Below are 25627 nucleotides of genomic sequence, written 5' to 3'. Positions count from 1 at the left end.
ATGCCTAACACAAATTCTGGGGACTTGTGTGAAAATACAGACATTAAGCACATCTAAATAAATGTAAATAGGGTATATAATTCAATAAACAGCCATAGGATAAGCTGCTAGGTCATGTCCAACAGATTTCAAAGTAATCATGAGAATGGAAAAGAAAGGTTTTAACCTTAAATAATTCTAGGAATACCCAAATAATATTACAATATTATAAGTATTTTTGCCCAAATATGTTAGTTTTAATGACAAAGTAACTCAAAATTGACACAGGGATAGTTTTCACAATTTATTGAATTGCAAGTTAGATTGTTATGTTAAAGAGAGAATAAATCTCCAAAAATATTTTGGCAGGTTTCTGAATGTTTAAGTGTATGCCAACATTATTGGACTCTTTAAATTATTAGAAGCTAAGAATATGAAGTACTTACCAAGTTTACAATAAAAATATTTTTTAAAATACCATATTTGGTAATAAATTAGATTTATAGAATTGATCATTCAAAATAAATTAAACCTGAGTTATAAATGCTTCCTACTCTGCCCACCCCCAGCATACCTAAGTTATAGTTCTTTTACACCAGTATGCCTCAAACTTAAATGAGCATACAGATTCCTTGAGGATCTCATTAGATGCCGTTTCTGATTTCAGTAATCTGTTGTGGGGCCTGAAAGTCCACACTTCTACCAAGCTACAAATGAAGCTAATGTTGGTCTTTAGACCACCCTTAGGTCACCTTGCTGCTCGAATATACAGTGAAGACAATTTCTGGTTTAATGGGACTGTATGGTTTTATCCATTATTCAAGGCTGTCAGATTTTGGAATCGAACATAACCACAAATGATCACCAAAAATAAGTCTTGGAAGAAAAGAACGTTTTTGTTAAGCGCTTAAAATATACCAAATTGGCAGTGTTTCTATTGGTCTGACAGTGATACCTTTGATACTATATAGATCAGGATGCCAAGTTCTTGTAACTGTAAAAAATAGTTACTATAGATAGCTTGAGGCTCTCTTCAGTTCATTCAAGTCCAGAAACTTCAAGCCAGTACACTGCAAAACCACTATTAAAAAATCTTTAATGGTAAACTGTCCATATAAATTACTTGTAAACTCACTTTAAGCTATCCCGTCTCCTCCTCCTCTTTCCACAAATAAATGTTTTTTCTTCTGCCTCATAGCTAAACAGCGTGTAACACCCAATGCCCCTCCCTTTAAAAATCGAACAAAATTGTCTCCAACCAAAGGACCCAATGCAAAAAGGTTGGCTTCTTTAACACATTCGTAGGTATATGCATCTATTTCCACAGGATTAGTCTTACATGTGATGGGCTGGCTTGAGTTGTGGCCCAGGTAACACCCTTGCTCCTTCAGAAAAGACAGATTGGGATGAGAACCTATCAGTACTACTGCTGCAGAGAGCTTAAATATTTTCTTCAATCCAGAGATGCTTTGAAGAATGCATTTCATGTCCGACTTAAAGGAAAGCACATGGTGCTCAGGAAAACTGGTATAATCAGAAAGAAGAGTGGAGTCTACAGAATATGACTGAGTACACATCATATGATAGACTTTATGGTATTCTGGATAAAGCTTTTTGGGAAGCTGTTTGAAAATTAAGCTTGGATCAGTTACTCGTCTGCGAAATACATGAATCACAGGAATATTATTGTTGTATGCACACAGTACTGCGTCAGCTGCAGTAAGCCCAGAACCCACAATTAACACTGGGTCCGCTTTGCCACGCAACTTTCCTTTGCCTATAGCAGCTCCAAATTCAGGCATTGAATGGAACACAAAAGGAAGATCTTCCCCTTCAATTTCCAGGTGGGCAGGAGAATCCAGCGTTCCAGTTGCCAGAGCTACGTTCTCAGCAAAGAGACAGAAGGGAACATGGGAACCATCCGCTACTCGCTGATAACCTCTGATCTCCCAATTTCTCTTGATAAGTTTTGACTTCTCTATCTGTAAATGCTGCGTTGAAATATTTCTGTCTTGTCCATCACCATCACCTTGATCTCTGTAGAGTCTTGATACAGAGGTGATATAAGTATTCTCTCTGAAATTCTTCTGCAGACCCATGACTTTTACATAATGTTTATAGTAACGAGCTATTTCCTCTGGCATAACACGATCCCCTTTTAGGTTCCTAAAAAAGGAAAAATATGCTATGAAGATAGTACTTTGATAGTTTCCATGATTATTCCTTTTCCATCTAGTAAGCTATGATATAGATCTTTTTAATTTCGCCTGTCTTAACTATAAGTTATCCTTTAACAGAGAAAGCCTTCTTTAACAAAGTTCAACATTTTTAAGTAAAGAATTAGTTTTATCAGTCAGTCCCCCAAGAGTAGAGACTGTATTTTAATGCATCTGTTTCCCCAGGGCTTTGCATAGAATCTGTTCAGATTAGCTACCTTTACCAATGAATTTTTTAAATGAATTAAAATGTGGAAATTCAGACTACAGTCTATCTCACAACTATAAATAATCCAATCTATATACTATTCAGTCTACACACTATAATAGAATGACAGATTATAACATTGATATTACACTGCAGGTCTAACTACAATACATGATTCTTAAAGATAATAGGATTCTGACATGATTTTTTCTAAGTTGCTATTTTCTCCTAATGACTGAAAATAATTCATAATCGGTCTTCTGAATAAAATCTTACATCTAAGTAGATAAAACAATTCTGTGTTTTCCTATTAACAGAGGTCTATAAATACACTTATGTACTTTTATTCAAAAACAGCACATTCATTTTCCACTTGAACTTTAAAGCAATAGGCATTAGTAACCCTCACTGGGCCCCAGTTAGAGAATAGCAGTAAAAACCTACCAAATCATTTCACATAATTCATTACAAATTGTAACTAGAAGTTCATAAAAGTTTTTTTTTTTTTTTTTTGAGAGCTAGCACATGTAAGTGGGTGTGCAGGCACGTGCGTGGGGGAGGGGCAGGAAAAGGTGCGGGACAGCAGACTCAAAGCCAGTATTTAATTACAAGATTCTTCACATATTGCTTCGATATACAATGTGCCCAATGTAAAAGAATGAATTCTTTTGGCACATAATCATAAAGCTTCCCACCCCCCCTATTTTTTAATGTTTTTATTTCTGAGAGATGAAGAGAGAAAGTGTGTGCAAGTGGGGGAGGGGCAGAGAGAGGGAGGCAGAGCATCCAAAGCAGGCTCTGCGCTGACGGAGGACAAACTCACAAACCTTGAGATCTTGACCTGAGCAGAAGTTGGACGCTTAACTGAGTCACCCAGGTGCCCCAAGGCTTCCCTTTTTTACCCCTATCACAAAAGGAAGAATGTTGAGCAATTTCACTTGCTTGCTTATGAAAATCAAATTGTACAACTTGCTTGATTTTGCTACTTTTCGTTTCAAACCAATATAAAACTCCTTTAAAAAAAAAAAAAAAACCCAAAAGCAGGGCTGGTTCAGTCAGAACGTGTGACTCTCGATCTTGGGGTCGTGACTTTGAGCCCCATGTTGAATGCTGAGATTAAACAAATAAAACTTAAAAAAAAATCCCAACAGGAATATTTGAAAGGTTTAATCTCTATGGCCCATGCTGGTCTGAATTTGTTCTCCTTAAATCTTCTCAAGGATAATTTCCATGGATTAATATGGTTTCTATCTAGCAGAAAGTCAAGCACTCAATGTTTACAACCCTGCAAAGATTAAGTAACTTCCTGCTTTACTTTCTTTCTGTGAGCAAATTAGGTTTCTCTATGTTATCTAATTTAATACTACCATCCTTGAATATAAGGTTTTTCCTATTATTTCTCTTCTTAAATTTTGGGTTTTTTCCTCCCAAAATTATATTATTCCAAGGAGAGATTTCTTCTCAGTTCCTTCTATTTTCGTATTTCTTATTAAATATTTACCTCTATAGTAGCCAACAGTGTAGCCAATCACATCACAGATTCTGGCTTATTCCATCATTCTAAATTATTAAGCACATACACTCATCTACTCTGAAAGCCAAACACTGTAAGTACGTATACGTGAGATATCCATACACAAACGTGTATATCCACTGATAACAATAAGCGTAGAAAGGATTTGTGGGTGGATGAGAAACTAAACAGAGTGGTTTAACAGGAGAGTGGGATAAATCCATAACTAACAAAAGTCAAAGAAACCCAATCTGTAGACAAACCTTTACCTGTGTGTGCTTAGTCTCTAAATGGAAACTAGCTCATGATGACTGGCTATGAAGAGGTTTTATTTGAAAGACACATGAATTTATACTATTCCAAGACGGTATCACAAATATTTTGGAAACTGCCAATGGACTTTCCCACTGTACATCAAAGGATTCTAACAGTTCGATATTTACCTTCGTTTGCTGGATACCCAGTCTTTAAATTTAAGTCCAGGTAGCTCCATCCAATTTCCAAAGCTGATTGTCAACATGGAACCTTCCATATTCTATTTGAATGAAAAATGCACAAACACATTTAAGCAGTAACATGGATTTGTAAAAAAAACCAAACCCATCTTCATTCACTATCATTAAGAATGTGGATAAGGAGAGCTGAAAGAAGTAGTTGTGTAAATTAAAAATACTTTTATCATTCTGTAGTATTTATATTCCTTTCATAAAGTATACATTTATAAAACAAGTTTATCATATTGCCAGATGCCTATACAATGTTGATAGCTTCGGCCTATAAAGTAATTCAGATACAGAATATGTTATAGGAAATCTGTAATTTCACTTTTTAAACAAGAGGAAAAAAGTTAATTTCTAACACTTTAGATGTCTACCCATTTTAACAGATTTTTCTTCATTTTATTTATTTAATTAGTTATGTATTGAGAGACAGGCAGAGAACGAGTGGAAGAGAGGCAGAATCCCAAGCAGGCTCCATTCTGTCAGCACAAAGCCCGATGTGGGGCTCAAACCCACAAACCACAAGATTATGACCTCAGCCAAAACCAAGAGTCAGATGCCTAACTGACGTAGCACCCAGGCACCCCTAACAGATTTCTAAAAACTGGGCAGTGAAACAACCTTTCCCCCTCCATCAATTATAATTGTGAAGTCCAAGGTGGCTTGGATACAGCAGCATCTCTTTCTAAAACTAAGGAAATAAGCAGTGGTTACCTGATTAAGAACAGACTCACAGCTGAGGCTAATGCTGCCTTTAAGGAAGTGAGCCCTTCAAGCTCCCTTGTCCCACTTACTTCTGCTTTGCTCACTTCAAAGCAACAAGCCCAAGGGCCAACAGCACCTGTCCCAATGACCCCAGTGATCTCTCTCAACCATTTCCTTTAGGCTATGGCTTTTTCTTAACTTTTCTTGTCCTGTTTTCTGAACAATCCGGTACTGGGAATGGTACTTATTATTACTAACATTTCCAGGCACTTACTATATGCTGGGCCATGTGAAGCCCATTATCTATGACAGTGTGTAGGTCACCACCGGGAGAGAAGGCAGCAAGCGGTCACTGCTCTGAGGCAGGCTGGGCCTGATACTATGATCACAACCAAGAAGACGGAAAACATCAGAAGGGAAACTTAAGAATTTATTGTATACAGAAATTATCTGGAGCCATAATTGTCTTATCTGGAACTCAAAACCCTTAGGGCACTAAGAGTCCACTTTCTGTCAATAATCTCAACTTTATTCCCCCTGCACCAGTTCTTCCGGTTAGTTGAGAGCCCTAGTCCCTGATCTCTTTTCTCATTATCTGCCTTGTTTTCCCTTATGTGATCTAAATGCCATGAATGCCTGCTGTCAGGGACACTTGGTATATTAAGAGATGCAAACCTGACAGGAGCATATAGAAAGAGAAGAAACAGAAGCATGTTTCTTAAAGGACACAAATGGGCTGTAAGGAGTGTAATATTAAAAAGGGAGGAGGATGTTCCTGGGTGGCTCAGTCCACTGAGCATCCCATTTGATTTCGGCTCAGTCATGATCTCACAGTTCCGGGACTGAGCCCCACATTAGGCTCTACACTGAGAGTACACGGAGCCTGCCTGGAATTCTTCCTGTCCCTCTCTCTCTGCCCCTCCCCCACTCTTGCCCACTCTCTCTCTCTCAAAAATAAATATCTTTTAGGGGCGCGCCTGGGTGGCTCAGTCAGTTAGGCAGCCAACTTCAGCTCAAGTCATGATCTTGCGGTCTGTGGGTTTGAGCCCCGGATCAGGCTCTGTGCTGGCAGCTCAGAGCCTGGAGCCTGCTTCAGGTTCTGTGTCTCTCTCTCTCTGCCCCTCCCCTGCTCACACTTGGTCTCTTTCTCAAATAATAAACATTAAAAAAAAAAAAAATTAAAAAAATATCTTTTAAAAAGGGAGAATATTCTAGATTGGATAAAGACATCACGTGACAGTTTATAAAGAGAAAGAACAGGAGTGCCTTCAAGGAATTATAAGAAGGTCAGCCTTGTGCAGGAAAGTATTAACAGGTTTGGGCTGCTTGAACTTACACGTTACTCAGAAAGGTCTGTCTTTAAGGACTGGCTTTTGGCTGCCTCCTATGAGAGCAACACTGAGTGCTTTGAATATTCTACGTAATGAGTGATTTTTTTTTTTTTTTGTAGGCCAGAGGCCTTGGGCCATGCTGTACCAGTATAACTGTAGTTTATCCTAACAACAAGATTTATGGTAAACACCAATGTTTGCTCTGAGAGGCAAGGCAATCAGTTACTGAGATCAGTCATGTGGCCACTGCTGTTCTACATGACTGCCTCCCAGAAAATCGTGGACACCAAGGTGTGGGTGAACATCCCTGCATCCCTGATTGGCAACTCTTTGCACACGTTGTCACAAATCATTGTTGGGAGAATTAAGTGCATCCCCAGTAAAACTCCAGTAAAAATGAACATTTAGAAACTGGAGCTTGTTTTCTCCTGGACTTCATCCTATGAACTTTTCCCCTTTAAGGATTCTAATCTGTATCCTTTCACTATAATAAACTATAACCATGAGCACAAGACCTTTAAGGAATCCTGTCAATCCTAGTGAATCTAGAGTCTGATGGTGAACCTGGACCCCCCAGCAAAAGTAGGAAGCCTTTCCAATAATATGGGTCAAGGATGACGATGGCCAATATAGCAAAATTATAATTACAATGGGGAAAAGTAGGGTAGACGGACTTACCATATGTTTATGAAAAATATGGAAAAGATAGGATAATTGGTTTGGAGTGGGAGTTGAGGAAAGAATAATCAAGAAAGGTTTCTTGCTTGAGTAACTACATTATAGTGCTATTCCATAAGGAATTTAAGAAATCTGATAATAAAAATGACTATTTAGGCATGTTGAGTTTGAGAACACCAAGGAATAATCAGGGGAAGGTAACGAGGTGACTATACAAAAGAAAACAATCTGGGCTACGGTTCTTGATTCAGGAATCACTCAGTGCAAGACAGTGGAGTTGTATGAGGAAAGCCAGGGAGAATGAAGAATATAACGAGATGACCTTGGCCTGGGACAGAGTTTACAGAAGAGTACATAAGGTAACTGAAAAAGAGAGTGACGAAACAGGAAGAAAAATGAGGAGATGAAAGGTTCAGAGAATCTAAGAGGGATATCAACACTACCAAATGTTGCAGAGGTCAGGAGGGATACATTCTGAGACTCAGACTGAGCAAAAAGGAAGTTACTGACCTTCAAAAAGAAGCTCCAGGAGAAAAGGCAGTGACAGAAGCTACAGTCAAGTGAGCTAAGGAATAAGAGGCAAAGGCAGAGAAATAAAGGATAGGTAACTATTTCAAGAAGTTGGCTCTAAAGCAAAGGATACAGATAAGCTGGCACATAAAAACTTTATTATTGTTATTATTTTTGAGACAGAGAGAGAGAGAGGTGGGGGCCATAAGCAGGCAAGAGAAGCAGAGGGGGGCAGAGAGAGAATCTCAAGCAGGCTACACACTCAGCACAGAGTCTGACGTGGGGCTCAATCCCATGACCCTGGGATCATGACCTGAGCAGAAATCAAGAATCAGACACTCAACCAACTGAGCCACCCAGGCGCTCCACATAAAAACTTTGTTTTTTTTTTTTTTTATGTTTGTTTATTTTTGAGAGAGAGAATCAGCACATGAGTGGGGGGAGGGCAGAGAGAGAGAGAGAGACAGACAGGGGGAGACACAGAATCCAAAGCAGGCTCCAGGCTCTGAGCTGTCAGCACAGAGCCTGAAGCAGGACTTGAACTCATGAACTGTGAGATCATGACCTGAGCCAAAGTCGGATCCTTAACTAAGCCACTCAGGCGCCCCTAAAAACTTTTCAATAAAGGATAATAATTTTAGTATATTCATATACTGATGAACAGAAGCCAGCAGAGAAACTCAAGATACAATGTCTCTGGAGAAGACAGGGATACAGGATACAGTCGGAAGGTAAGCCTCAGATAGAAATGATACCATTTCCACTCTAACAGGGGATAAGAAACAAGGAAGCAGTATGAATGGAGATAAGTTTGTAGGTTTGAGTACAAAATTAGAAAACAGAATCCATCACATAGGAATTAAGAATATTTCTAAATAGGAAAGTTAAAAAAGCAATAGAAGTTTGACAAGAACATTTACTAAGTAAATATCAAAGGATTACCAAACAGTGTTCAGGACCCAAATGAGGTTGGAGAATACTTTTCACAGTTGTACAACTTTTTTTCTGGCAATATTTAATAGCACAAGTATAGGAAAAGACAAAATTGACAGTTACGTGAATTGCTTTTACTGCCAAGCCTGTGTAGCAGAAGGACAATGAGGCAAGGGAATTAAGGAGAATGGCTAAAATCAAGGGACTATAGAACCTAAGCTGGGGCAGGTAAGGAGGTTAAGACCAGAGTTTCAAATGCTCTGTTTGAAAACTGGGTACAGTATGAACTGGGTAATGGAGCTGGAAGCATCAAAAGGTGTGGTCACAAAGATATTTGAGAATTTAGATTTTCACTGAGTAGTTACAGTGGAACCCCAGGAGTTCGTGTCTAAGGAGGAATGGAAGAGATCGTTAAGAATGAAGAGATAAGAGACTAAGAGGTTAAGGTGTTGCTTCTGTGTCACATATGTAGTTACTGAAGGTGACAGTAAAACTTGAGAGGTAATGGAAAACCCTATCTGTTGCTTAAGCCGCTCAGTCTATGTTATATCATTATAGCAGCCCAATAATACAACTTCACTGGGATGAGACGCTGTGTGAGATTTTGTAAAGTCTAAAATGAATTTAAAACTTTTTACTGTGCAAACCACTGTTGTAGTATTTTCTACTTAATTCTTGTAAAACAGTATAGAGAAGCTTATGCTAAGACTATCAGTAATCAAATGTGGCTTACCTTCTTGTAACCCATATTGTATTGAACAGCATTAAAATTCTCAGATACAAATGTGGTAAACACTGTACTTCATGTTGTAATGTTTCAGAATTCAAACAGCCTTCTCAAGACGACATATAATAACTCACATGGACTAAAATGCTAAGAAAAATATACTCACATGCCAAGCTCCACCAGGTGGACCTTTACCGAGAACTAGGTGAGGGATGTAATGATGTTGTTCTAATTTCCAATGCAAAACGGATGGATAATCGTACCCAAAGTCAGCATCTGGATGAAGAAGTGTGTCAAAAAGTACTGCCACTGGATTGGATGATCGGCCCTCAAGGCCCTCAGACAGGTATTCTAAGTCCTGAATGAATTTTTTAAAAAAGAAAAAAGGCAGGTAGAGTTTGAAGGAAAAAACAAACAAAACTAAAACTAAAACACCCCAGCTATTTTAATAGTGAATGAAAGCCATTACTCAAATCCAGCACTTCCTAGAGAGTGTTGCTACAAAACACACCTTGAGATCTTCATAGATGCTTTGGTCAAATGAATATAAGACAGGATTTCAAACAAAGCTAATCAGATCCTTTTACTGAAAATCTTGAAGATCCACTTAATACATTAATATGCCTTAATATTTACTATGACATTCCAGTAACAAAAAGCAGCACTTCCCAAACTTATTTGAACATACAGCACCTACTAAAACTCCCACCAGGAAATAATTTGGGAAATTCTGCTTTAATCAAAGGAAAATAAACAGAAGTAACTTGGCAGACTATATTTACAAATCAAAAATAAAAATGTTAGAAGATGTTGTCTAGAAGAAAGAATTTTCAATTAAGTTAATACAATACTTATGGGCACCCAGGTGGCTCAGTTGGCTAAGCATCCGACTTTGGCTCAGGTCATGATCTCACGGTTTGGGAGTTTGAGCCCCGTGTCGGGCTCAGAGCCTGGAGCCTGCTTCAGATTCTATGTCTCCCTCTCTCTCTGCCCCTTCCCTCCTCGTACTCTGTCTCTCTCAAAGATAAACATTAAAAAAGAACTTTTTTAATAAAAAAAATACAATGCTTATAAAAGTACAAAACTAACCTTGAGTATTAAAAAAAGGCAAAAGCACTAACATGTAAGAAATAAATACCTGATCAACAATGGAAAGATGTCTTCCTTCTTCTAATTTACTATGTAAGATTGCATTTGGATGTATTGCTTCTGATGATAAATATGGTCTGTAGCCCGATAACATGTAAGAAAGGCAGATTCCTGAGGGTCCATTTCCTATTACCAAAAAACAAACAAAAAAGGTGGAGACAGGTGCATCATGTGTTCAAAAGCATATTCATGAGTTCCTTCATTCAGGTGCCCTTTCCTTTAAATATCAACCCCTCTCAAAGTCTGGTGCTAACAAACTCCTAAATTAATCAGGTTCTGATTCTAAATCTATTTAATCACTATATCCATTCAGCTGTCTTTGTTAGTGTCAATTCTTATGATCTCAGAAGATAAAAGTCTCTTGATTCTCCTCAAGAGACTTGAACACACTTCTATTCCAAAATCCTTTCACATTCTACATTCAGATGAATTCTGATAACACACAATCCTCATCATGCTACCCCCCTCCATTTGGAAGGCCTTAACTGCTTGCTTTTAGCTATCCAGTGCTCACCATATTCTGGTCTCAATCAGACCAGACTGATCTCCTGATACCATCTTCCTATATTTTTATTTGCTTAAACTAAAACTAAACTGAATTTTTTGCTGAACTCTGGTGAACTGCATCCATTTCTGTAGTTCCTTTAGTCCGGGTTTCCACTTCTCTATTATCTCCAACTACCAAAAATTTAATCCAACTATGCTAACTGCCAGCTATCAGGAAGGAAATCCTCTTCCATCTCTAATGTTTTGCCCCAAATAAAATAAACTCCAAGATGTAAATATGAAAAGTAAACTCATAAGAATATTAGACAATATAGGCTAATTCTTCTACTTATAATGCTGAAGCCTTTAAGTATGACACAAAACTCAAAAGACAGAAAGGAAATGAAACCATGTGACTTCTAAAAATGAAAATCAAACAAGAAATACTAGAAGTTAAGACCTGAGGCAGAGTTAATTTCCTTTAATCAAACCAAAGAGACAAAACTAAGGAAGTAGTATCATATGATAATATCAATACAAATAAAAGATACAGAAAAAGCATTTAATAATATCCAACACCTATTCATAATAAAAATAAAAAAACCTCAGCAAACTCAGAAGGAGGATACTTCTCCAACTTCATAAGGAGTACAGTAAATCTACAGCTAACAGCATACTCAATGGTGAAAAACTAGATGCTTTCCAAGATCAACAACAAGACAAGGATATTTCTTCTCATCATTCCTACTCAACACACACCATGACAGAGGTCTTAATGTAATAAGAAAAGGAAAGACAGACTGGAAAGATATAAAATTGTCTTTGTTCACAAATGCCTTGATTATCTATGTAGAAAATCCCAAAGAACTGACCAAAAAACTCCTAGAACATCGAGATTGCAAGATACAAGGTTAATACACAAAAGTCATTTCTTTCTTATATACCAGCAATAAACAAGTGGCATTTTAGAATAAGTACACAACACCGTTTAATTTGTGAGCGTGTGTGTGCATGCACGCACACACACAAATACTTGGGTATAAATCTCTATACATTTAAGATAAGTATATATATAGAAGATGCGTACAAGGAAAACCACAAAACTCTGATGAAAGAGCCTGAAGGTGATCTAAATAGATGTTCACGAATAAGAAGATTCAATACTGTTAAGATGTTAGCTCTTCTCAGCTTGATCTACAGATTCAATGCAATCCAAATAAAAATCCCAGAAAGTTACTTTGTGAATATTGACAAACTAATTCTAAAGTTTACATGGAGGAGCGCCTGGGTGGCTCAGTCAGTTGAGCATCTGACTTCGGCTCAGCTCATGATTTCACAGTTCATGAGTTCAAGCCCCACTTCAGGATCTGTGCTGACAGCTCAAAGCCTAGAGCCTCCTTTGGATTCTGTGTCTCCCTCTCTCTGCCCCTCCCCTGCTCGCACTCTGTGTCTCTTTCAAAATTAAACATTAAAAATAATAATAAAAAACTTTAAAGTTTAAATGGAAAGGTGAAAGACCCAGAATAGCGAACACAATATTGAAGAAGAAAGTCAAGACCAACACCATCCAAACTCAAGTCTTACCATAAAACTATGGTCAACAAAACAGTGTGGAAATTATGAAAGAGGAGCAAATCAATGGAAAAGGACAGAGCAGAGTTAGATCCTCGCAAATATAGTCAACTTATTTTTGACAAAGGAACAAAGGCAACCCAATGGAGAAAGGATAGTCTTTTCAACAAATGGTACCATAACAACTGGACATCCACATGCAAAAATCTGAATCTAGATAGTAACCTTATATCATCGTTTACCAAAATTAACTCAAAATAGATCAGAGGCCTAAATATAAATAAAGCATAAAATTAGGAGACAAAACAGGAAAAATCTAGGTGACCCTGGTTTGGTAGTAAGTTTTTAAATATAACATCAAAAGCAGGATCCATGAAAGAAAAAACTAATAAACAGGACTTCATTAAAATTTAAAATTTCAACTCTGGAAAAGACATTCTTTTTTTTTAATTTTTTTCAACGTTTATTTATTTTTGGGACAGAGAGAGACAGAGCATGAACGGGGGAGGGGCAGAGAGAGAGGGAGACACAGAATCGGAAGCAGGCTCCAGGCTCTGAGCCATCAGCCCAGAGCCCGACGCGGGGCTCGAACTCACGGACCGCGAGATCGTGACCTGGCTGAAGTCGGACGCTTAACCGACTGCGCCACCCAGGCGCCCCTGGAAAAGACATTCTTAAGGGAATGAAAAGATAAGTCACAGACTGGGAGAATATATTTGCAAAACTTGTTTGATAATGTACTTGTTTCTAACTTGTACCAAGAACTACTGAGTCTCAACCATAAGAAAGTAAATAACCCAATCCATTAAAAAGCACACAAAAGATCTGAACAAATTATCTTTGACATCAAAGATAAACAGATGACAAATAAGCATATGAAAAAACACTCATCATGTATGATCACAGCACTGCAAATTAAAACAATGAGGTACCACTACCCACCTATCAGAATGGCTAAAATCCCAAACATAGACCATACCAAATGCTGACAAGGACTTAAAGAAACTGGAACTCTCATTCACAGTTGTTAGGAATGCAAAATGATACAGCCACTTGGGAAGACAGTTTGACAGTTTCTTAAAAAGCTAAACATAGTCTTATGATATGATCCGATGAGCATTTAGGTATTTACCCAAGCGAGCTGAAAGCCTAATGGCTATGCAAAAACCTGCACATCCATGTTTACAGCAGCTTTACTCATAATTGTAAAAAACGGGCAGCAACCAAGATGTCCTTCAATAAGTGCATAAATAAACTGAAGCATCCATACGATGGAATCGTATTCAGTGACAAAAAAGAAATGAGCTATCCGGCCACAAAAAAGACCTGGAGGAAACTTTCATGTATACTGTTAAGTGAGAGATGCCAGTCTGAAAAGGCTCCATACTGTGTAATTCCATGGATATGATATTCTAGATAAATCAAAACAACACACAGAGTAAAAGATCAGTGGTTGCCAGGGGTCGGGGGGTTGAGGAAAAGGACAAATAGGTGGACCACAGAAGACTTTTAGGGCAGTGAAACTATTCTGTAAGATACTATAACTGTGGATACATGAGGATACATGACATTATACACTCAGCAAACCTACAGAACTGTACAACATAAAGAGGGAACCCTAATGTAAACTACAGATTTTAGTTAATAGTAACCTATAAACAGAGTTTCATCAGTGATAACAAATACACCACACCAATAAAAAGATACTGATAATAGGAGAAACTGGAGGTAGCAGAAGGGGAATATATAGGATCTCTCTGTACTTCGTACTCAATTTTCATGTAGACCTAAACTGCTCTAAAAAATAAAATCTATTAATTAAAATAAATATTAAATAAACGCAAAATAGCGGGAATTAGGATCTGAGGCAAAGAGCGAAGTTCCTTAAATCAAAAAGAAAAAACACTCAACAGACATTGGCAATAAATGCACACAGGCAGTTCAGAGAGAAATAAATATGTAGGTAGAATGCTTCCTCACTCCCAAAGATGTCTCCATCCTAACCCCAAGAACCTGAGCTTGTTACCTTATACAGCAAAAGGTAACTTTGCAGATGTGACTGAATGAAGGAGCTTGAGATGGGGAGAATATCCTGGTTCACAAAGGTGGACCCCATCTAATCATACAGGTCCTTAAAAACAGAGACTCTCTCCCAGCTCTGCTGAGGGGGGAAAGGTGATGATGGAAGATGAAGAGAGAACCAACACTGCTGGCTTAGATGATGGAGAAGAGGTCCAGGAGCCAAGAAATTAGAGTAACCTCTAGAGACTAGAAAAGGCAAGGAAACATTCTACCCTAGAGACTCCAGAAAGGAATGCGGTTCTGCAGATATCCTGATTTTAGCCCAGTGAAACCAGTGTTGGACTTCTGACCTACAGAACAGTAAGATAATAAATTTACATCATTTAAAGCCACTAGCGTTTGTGGGAATTTGACAGCGGAAACGAGCTCTTGCTCTGTGCTCCGGCGGAGGGCTATTGCCAGCAGGAACAGTCCTAGAGTGTTAGGTTAAGCTACCCATTGGCTAGCTGAAGCAAAACACGAGTAGATGGTATTGGGGGGAGTGAGGTGGGCAGGTACAGATCACGGTACTTTTTCCTTTTCTGATGCTCCCACAGCCCAGCTGAAACAAAAATAGGGTTTCTTTACTCATGCCGATACATTTGGGAAGGAAAATCCTGGGCTCAGGATTGGATGAAAGTGAGAAAATGGAACATGAGGTATGGTCTCTAAGATATCCTGGATGCAAGCCACTAAAGACACCGTCATCTCTCCCATCTCCCCGAGAGAGAAATCTAGGATAGAACAATCTTGCTTTCCTCCTTTCCTTCCTTCCTTCCTTCCCCGCATCCCCCATATGCCAGTCAGAGGACAGCACTTTTCTCCCCTTCCTGTTAACTTTGAAAAGGGGCTATCAAAGAAACTAAGGAAGCTATAGGACATCAAGGTACATTATGCCCCATAATGCTTTCCTGCAGCAGTACCTGTAGTACTTGTCTGACCAGGTAAGTCTGAATATTAGATGCAAGATATATGTGACAGGTAGTTAAACACATGCAGTTACTTTATCATAAAAACTTCTGTAGTTTTGAAGTAATTAGATCTTATTAATTGCTTAATTTTTAGTATCTTATAGGACTATCTGTTGAGGTGGTACAAAGGATATAGAACACTAGCTATTGGTTAAGGTCATTATAAACATTACTGCAGAATACCATAACGTTCATTACTGAGAACTGGTTACTACTTGCATAAGTTACTCAACTTCTGAGTTGCCCTGAGTGTATCTACCCTACAAAAGAGGGCTCTAAGGTTGTAAGGCATAATCCAACAATGCACACAGAATGCTCTGTATAGAGCTCTAATAATACTGGTTATCATCATTGCCACGACGCTATCATAATTAACTCAATTGATAGTATAACATAATAGAGTAATATCAGGCTTTCAACAAAAGAGTGTTACATTCTAACACAGAATCTAGTATCAGATAAACCCATTACTCTCTCCAAAGATTTGGTTATTGGTTAAACATACCAAAAAACCTAAGAGTATTTTTCAGGACAATCCAAAGAACTTGTGCCATGTAACTATGAGTAGACAGTAAGGACCATAATTTTAAGAGACAAAATTTAGTAACTTACCTATTACTACCACAGGCAAAGTCACTGATGAATCTTCCAGTAAAGAAGTTTCTTCAACTAATGGCATAGCTTTAACTTTTTGCCCCAAATTATCACCAAAATATTGCACTAAGGAATTAAAAATCTCTCCTTCGGTTTCAGTGTCACTATAGTTTCTTTAAAAACAAACACACAAACACGGAACAAAAACAAGAGATATAGTCAATATAGCCTTTATAAAAGTCTTTCTTCAGATTTAGCCATAAAATATTCAAGTCCCATAAAAGGAGAAAAGGAAGTCCTTTCTGAAAGGAATGCTTTCAAATTAGTAGATTAGCTTGCATGTCAACCTGTACCATTGTTAAAGTCAGAAATCTTAAATGGCCGCTAAGGTCTCCGTTACCAGCAGGCCAAGTTCTAGACAAGTTCTAAATAAGACGCCATCTTCAAAGACAGAAGAGACAGCACTGTATTGGGGATTTTTATAATTCTCTGGGATTTCCTAGGAATGGCCAGCTTCTCTTTTACTTTTTTCTAGTTAATAAAAAGACAAGTGCACTAGAGGTGGTATATTTGGAAGTCACAAAGTATTTTAAGGAAAAGTTACTGTTTTTATACATTATAAACTACGCATTTTGGTAAAAGAAAGGTTTATACATCTTATTAATTCTTAAATATTGAAATATAGAGGGGCGCCTGGGTGACTCAGTCGGTTAAGCGGCCGACTTCGGCTCAGGTCATGATCTCACGGTGAGTTCGAGCCCCGCGTCGGGCTCTGTGCTGACAGCTCAGAGCCTGGAGCCTGTTAAGGATTCTGTGTCTCCCTCTCTCTGACCCTCCCCTGTTCATGTTCTGTCTCTCCCTGTCTCAAAAATAAATAAAACGTTAAAAAATTTTTTTTTAAAATATAGAAAGATCTCACATTTTTTTTTAATATTTCTGAGAGACAGAGAAAGAAAGCGAGAGAGAGAGAAAGAGAGAACATTTGTGCAAGTAGAGGAGGGGCAGAGAGAGGGAGACAATCTGAAGCAGGGTCCTGGCTCTGAGCTGTCAGAACTTAACATGGAACCGTGAGATCATGACCTGAGCCGAGGCTGGACATTCAACCAACTGAGCCACCCAGGCACCCTGAAATACGGAAAGGTATTAATGCTCATTTCTAATCTACCTTCTTCCCCAGTTACCTCCCTAGAAACTAATTAAAAAAATTTTTTTTAATATTTATTTTTGAGAGAGAGAGAGACAGAGCATGAGTGGGAGGAGGGGCAGAGAGAGAGGGAGACAGAATCCGAAGCAGGCTCCAGGCTCTGAGCTGTCAGCACAGAGCCCGACGTGGGGCTTGAACTTCTGAATCATGAGATGATGACCTGAGCTGAAGTCGGACACTCAACTGATGGAGCCACCCAGGCATCCCAAAACTAATTTTAACATTCTGACACACTCTTGCAATAAATAGAATATCCTCCAAACACAGTAAATGTTTTGCATTATACTAGTGATTATTTCAGAATAGAATCCCCAAATTATTTTTCATCTTCATATAGTCAGTAAAAGGCCACTAACTGGAAATATTAAACTGAGCACCAACTATGGGTGAGTATGCTTATTACCATTTCCAAAATGATAAACATGAGATGGGTCAGTTATTTCATAGGCTCACAGATCCTGGAGGACAATGATAAATGGAGAAGATGAGGCAAAAACCAAAATTCCTGCTTCCCTATAGCCTCCCAAGGTCCCAGTCTGCACCAGGATAGAGTGGGCTTCTCCAGAATACACCGACAACCTTCCTGAAGGTATAACCTCCACCCCAAATATCTGGACTCCCCTAAGGATACATGGCTCTTTGGGCCAGAATAGATACCCTCTGGACATGGTTACTAGGGATAGCCCCTCCTCAAAGTGAAGACTGCTCCTGGAAGAAGTGTCTTATACTCAAATTATCCCTTTCAGATCATTCCAACTACTTCTCTGATCAGATCCAGGTATACTAGCTGTCTGGCCTGCTTCCACTTCTTAACAGAACTCAACATCAGTGCATTATATTCATGCCTGTTTCTGATATTTCTCCAAAAAGCGTGCCAAGGGCAGGTTCCCTAGCTCACTTCGGATGCTTCTGACCAAAGTCCTTTTGGATACCCGGGCCTGATTAATATCATTGTGGAGGCTGTAAAGGCCACAATTCTTTGTCTGAAGATGAACACCTCACCTTCAGTCTCTTCCAGATTTCCCTATCTCAAACGTTGTTCCCATATATATATAATCTGGGAAATTAAAAAAAAATGATAATCACTCTTTTTGTTAAGGAGAGGTGTCCTTCAAACCTTAAACATTTCCTCCTTTTAAAGAGAACAATTCAAGGGCGCCTGGTGGCCCAGTCATGTCAGCGTCCAACTCTTGATTTCTGCTCAGGTCACGATCTCCCAGTTCAGGAGATCAAGCCCCATGTTGGGCTCTGTGCTGATAGCAAAGAGCCTCCTTGGAATTCTCTCTCCCTCTGCCCCTCTATTGCTCTCTCTCTAAATAAACTTTAAAGTGTACAATTCAGGGTTATTAGTATAATCACAAGTTTTTGCAATCACCACCACTAATTCTAGAATTTTATCACCGTAAAAGTGATAAACCGAGTTAATAATAGTAAACTAGTTAGTAGTAAACTGCTGCACCCATTAAAACTCAGTCCCCATTCTTCCCTCCCCCTAGCTACTGGCAACCATTAATCTACTTTCTGTCTTGTTGGATTTGCCTATTGTGGAAACTTCATACAAATGGAACCTCTCATACATTATGTAGCCTTTTGTGTCTGGCTTCTTCCACTTAGCATGTTTTCAAGGTTCACCCACGGTGCAGGATGTGTTGGTACTCCACCCCTTTTCACATCTAAGTAACATTCCACTGTATGGATAGAATATATTTTGTCCACTCACTAGTCAATAAACATTTGAGTTGTTTCCACTTTTTGGCTACACAAATAATGCTGTGAACATTCACATATAAATTTTTGTGTGGACAAATGTTTTCATTTCTCTTAGGAGTACATGCAATGGCTAGATCATAAACTCTGTTTAACATTTTAAGGAACTGCCAAACTGTTTCCTAAAGTGGCTGTATCATTTTACAACCACACCAGCAATGTAAGAGGGTTCCAGCTTTTCCACACACTCACCGACACTTTTTTTTTTTTTTTTTTTAGCTATCCTCATTGGTGTGAAGAGACATCTCGTTGCAGTTTGACTTGCATTTCCCTAACACATTCCCTAGTGACTAATAATGTTAAGCATCTTTTCAATTTACTTATTGGCCATTTGTATCACCTTCTTTGTAGAAATCTTCCATGTTTTGCCCACTTTCAAACTGGGCTTTTTATAATTGAGGTTTTTCTTTTTTTTAATTGCTTTAAAGCTTATTTATTTTGAGAGACAGCACAAGCAGGGTAGGGGCAGAGAAAGGAGAGAGACAATCCCAAGTAGGCTCCATGCTGTCAGCAAAGAGTCCGATGCAGGGCTTGAACTCATGGGCCAGAAGATCAAGACCTGAGCCGAAGGCAGATGCTTAACCGACTGAGCACCCAGGCACCCCTATAGTTCAACTTTAAAAATCCTTTACACGTGTAGAGTACATGTCTCTTTTCAAATAGATGATTTGCAAGTATATTCTCCCATTCTGTGGATTGTCTTTCACTTTCTTTGTTTTCTTATGAATCACAGAAGTTTCAATTTCTGATCAAGTCCAATTTACTTCTTCTTTTGTCGCTGTGCTTTTGGTGTCCAAGGAACCACTGTGTGCCTAATTCAAGATCACCAAGATGGACTACCATTTTCTGTAAGTTTTAGATTTCTAGTTCTTATGTTTAGGTCTTTCATCCATTGTGAATTAAATTTTTATACACATGAGGTGTCAGGTAAGACATCTTTTGCTTGTGGATATCCGTTTGTCCTGAAACCATCTGTTGAGGAGACTGGAATTTCCCCTTCATCTTGTGATCCCATGGAAAACCAACCAACCAACCACAAATGTATGGATTTCTGAACTCTTAATTCTATTCCACTGATCTATATCTTTATGCAAACACCATACTGTCTTGCTTACTGTTTCTCTATATTAAGTTCTGAAATTAGGAAGCAGTAATTCTCCAACTTTCTTCAAGTTGTCTTGGCTCTTCTGAGTTTCTTGTAATTCCCTATGAATTTTAGTATCTGCTTATCTTTCTGGAAAAAAAAAAGGCAACCAGGATTTTGATAGGGTTGCACTAAATTTATAGACCAGTTTGAGGAATACTGCCATCTTAATTAAAAATACTAAGTTTTCAATCCATGAATATGGGATTCCTTTATAGTTCTTCTCAATGATGTTATGTAGTTTTCACTATTCAAGTCTTACAACTTATTCCTATTCATTCTTTTTGATGCTAGTGTAAATGGAATTTTTTCTGAATTTCATTGTCAGACTGTTCATCACTAGGGAGTATAGAAAAATGACTGATTTTTGTATGTTGATCTTGTATTCTCCAATGTTGCTTAATTCATTTATTAGGTCTAATAGGTTTTGTGTGTGGACCTCAAACAATTTAACCGGTCTGTTCCAATACTCTAGTACATGAACTAGAGCCAGCATTCTAGCTTATCTAAATCCTGTGTACAGTGTAAGTAATTTGTTCTGATTTCCTACTGGTCATTAGTATAAACTGTATGTATATGTGTATTATCTATAATACTGGCATAAACTATTTGCAATAAACTTGCATGGTATTTGATTAATACAGATTAACAGAGAGAAAAAACTGAATCAAGAGAAACAAAAACCAAAAGTATGGTTCACTGGTTTTAGAGAAAGCAATGATAAAACGAAGGCCTACTGGTAAGTATTCTTGCTAAAAAATTCAGCTACAATTTAGTTTTATAATATATGCATAGTGTATCACAGGTCTATCAACATTTTCAGTTTCTACTTGAGATATCCAATTTGATGAATGTTGTATTTAAAACAAGTATTTATTCTAATAAAAAAAATCTCCTTTTCCTCCATTTGGAACACTAAATTAGAAAATACAAAATTACACACATGCAAAAATAGTTGTCCTACTATTAGGTATCAAGTTAAAAAATTATTTGAGGGGCCCCAGGGTGGCTCAGTTGGTTAAGAATCAGGTCATGATCTCACGATTGTTAAGTTCAAGCCCCGCATCTGGCTCTGTGCTGGCAGTACAAAGCCTGCTTGGAATTCTCTCTTTCCTTCTCTCTCTGCCCCTCCCCTGCTTTCTCTCTGTCCCCCACCCCCATGCTCTTACTCCTCAATACAAATAAAAAAAGACTATTTGATAAATATGATCTTGGAGACCTTCCATCTTTTATTTTTGAAATATTATAGTCCAGTCTCAAAACAAATTTAAGAGGATGGCACAGGCATAAAATTTGGGTAGCAAAAAGACTTTTCTCACATCTAGCAATATTACCAGAGTTTTTACAGTCTTTGGAAACATTATCCTAAACTGTTACCAAATTTATACTGCTATATGGGAAAAAAAGGCTCTAAAGTTACAAATGTTCACCACACTGTTCATCTTCCAAAATAGTAAGCATGGAACAGTTAGATGGTTGAGAAGTCAGTGGACAGTTCTCAGAATACCTGTTCCTTTCAGATATTGTGTAAGATCCAAAATACAGGTTATCACAACCTGTTTAAAACGTATTATTCCTAATAAAATCGCTCAAAAAAAAATAACATGAGTAAATTATAAACACCTTCCTAAAGAAGCCATCTTAGATGTTTTATTTTTTTTAAATGAGATACAATACAGTTTTTTTTTTTTACAATGGGTATATTATTTATTAATCATAATTTTCACCTTTTGGCTATCAAGTCTTGCTTTCCTTTAACCCTCAAGATCAAAACATATCAAGTACTTTGTTTTTGGGAAAGACAAATCCTCCAAATTTCTGTACAAAGAGGTAAGCGTATGGTATCCACAACCTAGGGTTAGTTAAATGGATACAAATCCCAACCTGTGTCTTTAGGGGTTCAAATGTACCAAAAGCAGTCAAAAGACTTTTGAACAGCACTTTTCTGAAAGGCATGTTTAATTTCTCAGGGGCTTCAGTTTAACAAGTTTTCACTAGAGGAATGGGTTTTCGAAACTCTCCAAAGTGGATCTGATACTCTCAAAACAACGTCTGTCAAGCAGTCAACAAACTAATTTGCCTAGAACCCAAAATTCAGCAGTTTATTAAATAAAACAATGTTTTTTAAATAGCCAGAAGTTAGAAATCCCTACAGAACTCATTGACTGAGAGGCTGGGCAAGCCTGGACTGTTGCTCTCTATTAAAGGAGTCCTGAACCTTCCCTGTGCCTTACACTCATTTGCAATTTGGTGAAGCCTCTGAACCTCTTCTTTGAATAATATATTAAACACATAAAAGATACATAGAATTTACAAGGAAACCAATTACATTAAAATACAGTTACAAAAAGTTTGTGACATTTATTTGCACTTCTCTATTGTATTAAAAAACAAGTTTAGTGATGTGTAAGCACTGTAATTTTGAGGAAATAAGTATACAGTGTTCCTAGAAATCTACCACTATGAAGTGAAAATGTGCATTCTATTGGTGACAAGGTCACAAATACTATGCTGCTTGTTGCTTATATTCATAGTTGAAGGACATGAAATTTTGATTGAAGTTTTTAGCCAATGTATCAGTTGTACCTTTCTTTACATACAAGTTCATGACCATGTGAGTTCTACCCATGAACTCCAATTTTAAAACTCTTGATCTGAGAGATGCCTGGATGGCTCAGGTCATGATGTCACAGCTTGTGAGTTCCAGCCCCACATCAGGCCCTGTGCCAACAGGGCTGAGCCGGGGGAGCCTGCTTCAGATTCTGTGTCTCCCTCTCCCTTTCTGCCCCTCCCCTGCTCGTTCTCCCCCTCCCCCCAAAATAAACGTAAAAAAAAAAACACAAAAAAACCCTTGATCTGAGTTTCATATTTTACTAGAAAAAATTTATACAGCATTATCCTAGCACATTCATAGACGCCAAAGTAAGGTGCTTTACTATTCTTTGCTAAGTCTAACATTTCTTCACAGGGTTAAAACCAGTTCCAAGTGTCTTTGGTCTTTCCACAACTGACTTAAGCATTGGCCAAGTGTGCTAGATCTAGAACACATAATATACTCACTTTTATTTTAAAATGCATTAACCTGATCATCCCTACAAACTTTGCCATAATGTGAGTCTGGAATGGCCACCTATTTCAAATTTCCACAATATATGGCTCACAATGACAAACATCTTAGAACAAAGTTAGCATCTACTAGATCATTCCAATTAAAAGAGTTCCCTACCTCCCTTCAACACAGTAACTTATCGCGTTTAAAATAAACACATAGATACTGGTATAGGTACATACGTATACATATATAGTAAAGGTGGGGTAGGGAGGAAGCTTCGCCAATACTTCCCTAAAACTTTGCACCACTTAGAAGTCTCAGGTCGCCGTAACCGACTCACTCCGGGCCTAGCCGGTTTCGAAGTCCCATGACTGGCACAGTCCAGGGAAAAGAAAAAGGGGACAACAGAGGGCAGTCCCCCGGAGCGAGGAGCCCCCAAGCACAGGCGGCCGAGGCGGGAACCCCGACCAGGCAGGAACCAGGAGGCAGCTGCGGCCGAGGCCGCTGCAGACCAGGCGCTCGCCCCCCATCCCGGACCCGTCCCGACCCCGCCCGGCCTCAGCCCATCTCGGTCGCAGCATCCAGGCCGGGAAGCGCTCCGCCCGCTCCCATCCCCTCCCCTCCCTGGCAGAGAAGTCACCTGAAATGACCGGCCAGGGAGCAGCGGCAGCACCACACCGGCATGGAGCGCGGCGCACGGGGCGTCTGAGCGCGACCACCGCGGCCGCCGCCACCGCCGCCTGCGCCGGCTGGGCTGCCCGTCCGGGGCGCCCGCCCACTCGCCCGGGGTCGCGGGGTCCGCGGGGCGCCAGCGCCCCGCGCGTCGCCGGCGCTGCCCGGAAGCTGCGGCTGAGCAGCCGGCCGGGCTCCGGCGCCCCGAACTCCGCCTCGGGATAGCGGCTTCCGCTCCTCGCCCGGGGGGAGCCAGACGCCGGCGGCGGATGATCTGGGGGCGCCGCGGTGGGGGCGGGGCGGGGACGCAGCGACGGCTGCGGCGGAGGCGCGCGGGCTCCTCCTCGCAGGTGCGGCGGAGACGGGCGAGGCCGGCGATTGGCGGAGCCGCGGCCGGGGCGAGGGGCCGGGCCTGAGCGAGCGGCGGCTGCGCGGGCCGGGGACCGAGGGCCGCGCGCCAAGCGGGACGGCTGCGGCGGCGGGCGGCAGCCGGGCCTCGGCCTGCGCCCTGCGGCCCTCCGCGTGCGCCCCCTCTGCGCCGGGCGGGATTGGCAGGGCTGGGCGGATGCGCGTGGGGAGGCGGGGGGGGGGGGAGGGGGAGAGGGGGAGGGAGGGAGGGGGGAGGGGGAGAAGGAGGGGGGAGGGGGAGGTGGTGAGGGGACGAGAGAGCTGCTAACCCGGGCAGCGGAATGGCTCGGGGGACAGACAGCCGCCGTACAGCGCGGCTTCCGCGGCCCGAGCCACGCGAGCTCGCCCCCAGGAGGTCCGCGCGGTTCTCCCACCCAGGAGGCCCGGAAAGGCCGACCTTCCCACCCAGGACACCCACCTTAGCGCCTTTCCTCACTAAGGCTGGGAGCTTCTGCGCGCTTCTGGCTCCCGTTCCTCCATCACCATCGCCAGGGGTGGAGAGTGGGGCTGAAGATACCCCGAACCACAGGTGCCCGGGTTCCAACCCCCACTGTTCTGACTGTGCAAGTCTGGCTTCTGGAACGGGAGAGCCTCGACCAGCTCACCCGTCTGCAAGAGTGTGAGAATCACCTGCATCGCTGGTTAAAAATACCAGTGCTTAGCCCCGCCCAAGGCTCACTGAGCCCGTTTCCGGGAGGGGGAAATGGCAGGAAGGTGTATCGTGAGTCCCTCCAGGTGAAGGTGATGCAAGAAGAGTTAGAAAAGTACCGCCTGTCCCTATTCGATGTTGTCAAAAAATATAGGCGGGAAAAACTCCTAGAAGTGGTTAATTGCATGTACTGTTACACACACGTGTCTCTAGCTCTACTTCAAAAAAAAAAAAAAAAAAAAGCCCAAGTATTTCTGCAATTAAAATGTGGGATACATCATTTCTGTTTTTAAATAGTTGTGTTTTTTTTAAGTTAACAAGTGTTGCTGAATGTTGTCATTGAACGAACTTACACTTAGGTATTTTAGATTTTGTGAAGCTTAAAAGAAAGTTGTAGGACTCAGCCTGCCTCCAGAACTATAAAAAATTTGTTTTTCTTTTTCAATTACTGGAAATTTGACACGTTCAGTTCGTTTTAATGTTTCGAAGAGTGAAGCATGAAGTTACTTTTCTGTTAATATTCATAACATTATCCTTTTAAAGGGCCTAGATGCCTAAAATTTATGCCAACCCAGAGAATTGAGATATTTAAAACTAC

The 25627-nt window shown here is 40.0% G+C and overlaps 1 protein-coding gene across 2 annotated transcripts; it reads right to left on the bottom strand.

The window, feature by feature from the left end:
* Positions 1 to 270: 270 nt before the first annotated feature.
* Positions 271 to 24940, bottom strand: OSGIN2 (oxidative stress induced growth inhibitor family member 2). 2 transcript variants are annotated; one of them, XM_006943295.5, is made up of 6 exons: positions 24799 to 24940; positions 16152 to 16306; positions 10439 to 10575; positions 9467 to 9658; positions 4360 to 4451; positions 271 to 2145 (listed from the first exon to the last, which is right to left on the bottom strand). In XM_006943295.5, the coding sequence occupies exons 2-6, from the start codon at positions 16216 to 16218 to the stop codon at positions 1116 to 1118; spliced, it is 1518 nt and encodes a 505-aa protein (XP_006943357.1). In that variant the 5' UTR covers positions 16219 to 16306; positions 24799 to 24940; the 3' UTR covers positions 271 to 1115. The 2 variants fall into 2 exon arrangements, with proteins under 2 accessions (XP_006943357.1, XP_019678427.1); XM_019822868.3 differs by lacking the exon at positions 24799 to 24940 and adding an exon at positions 23941 to 24120.
* Positions 24941 to 25627: the final 687 nt, after the last annotated feature.

The sequence above is a fragment of the Felis catus genome, chromosome F2, assembly GCF_018350175.1.
Source record: "Felis catus isolate Fca126 chromosome F2, F.catus_Fca126_mat1.0, whole genome shotgun sequence".
Taxonomy (NCBI): domain Eukaryota; kingdom Metazoa; phylum Chordata; class Mammalia; order Carnivora; family Felidae; genus Felis; species Felis catus.
This window is presented reverse-complemented; position numbering and strand designations above follow the sequence as displayed.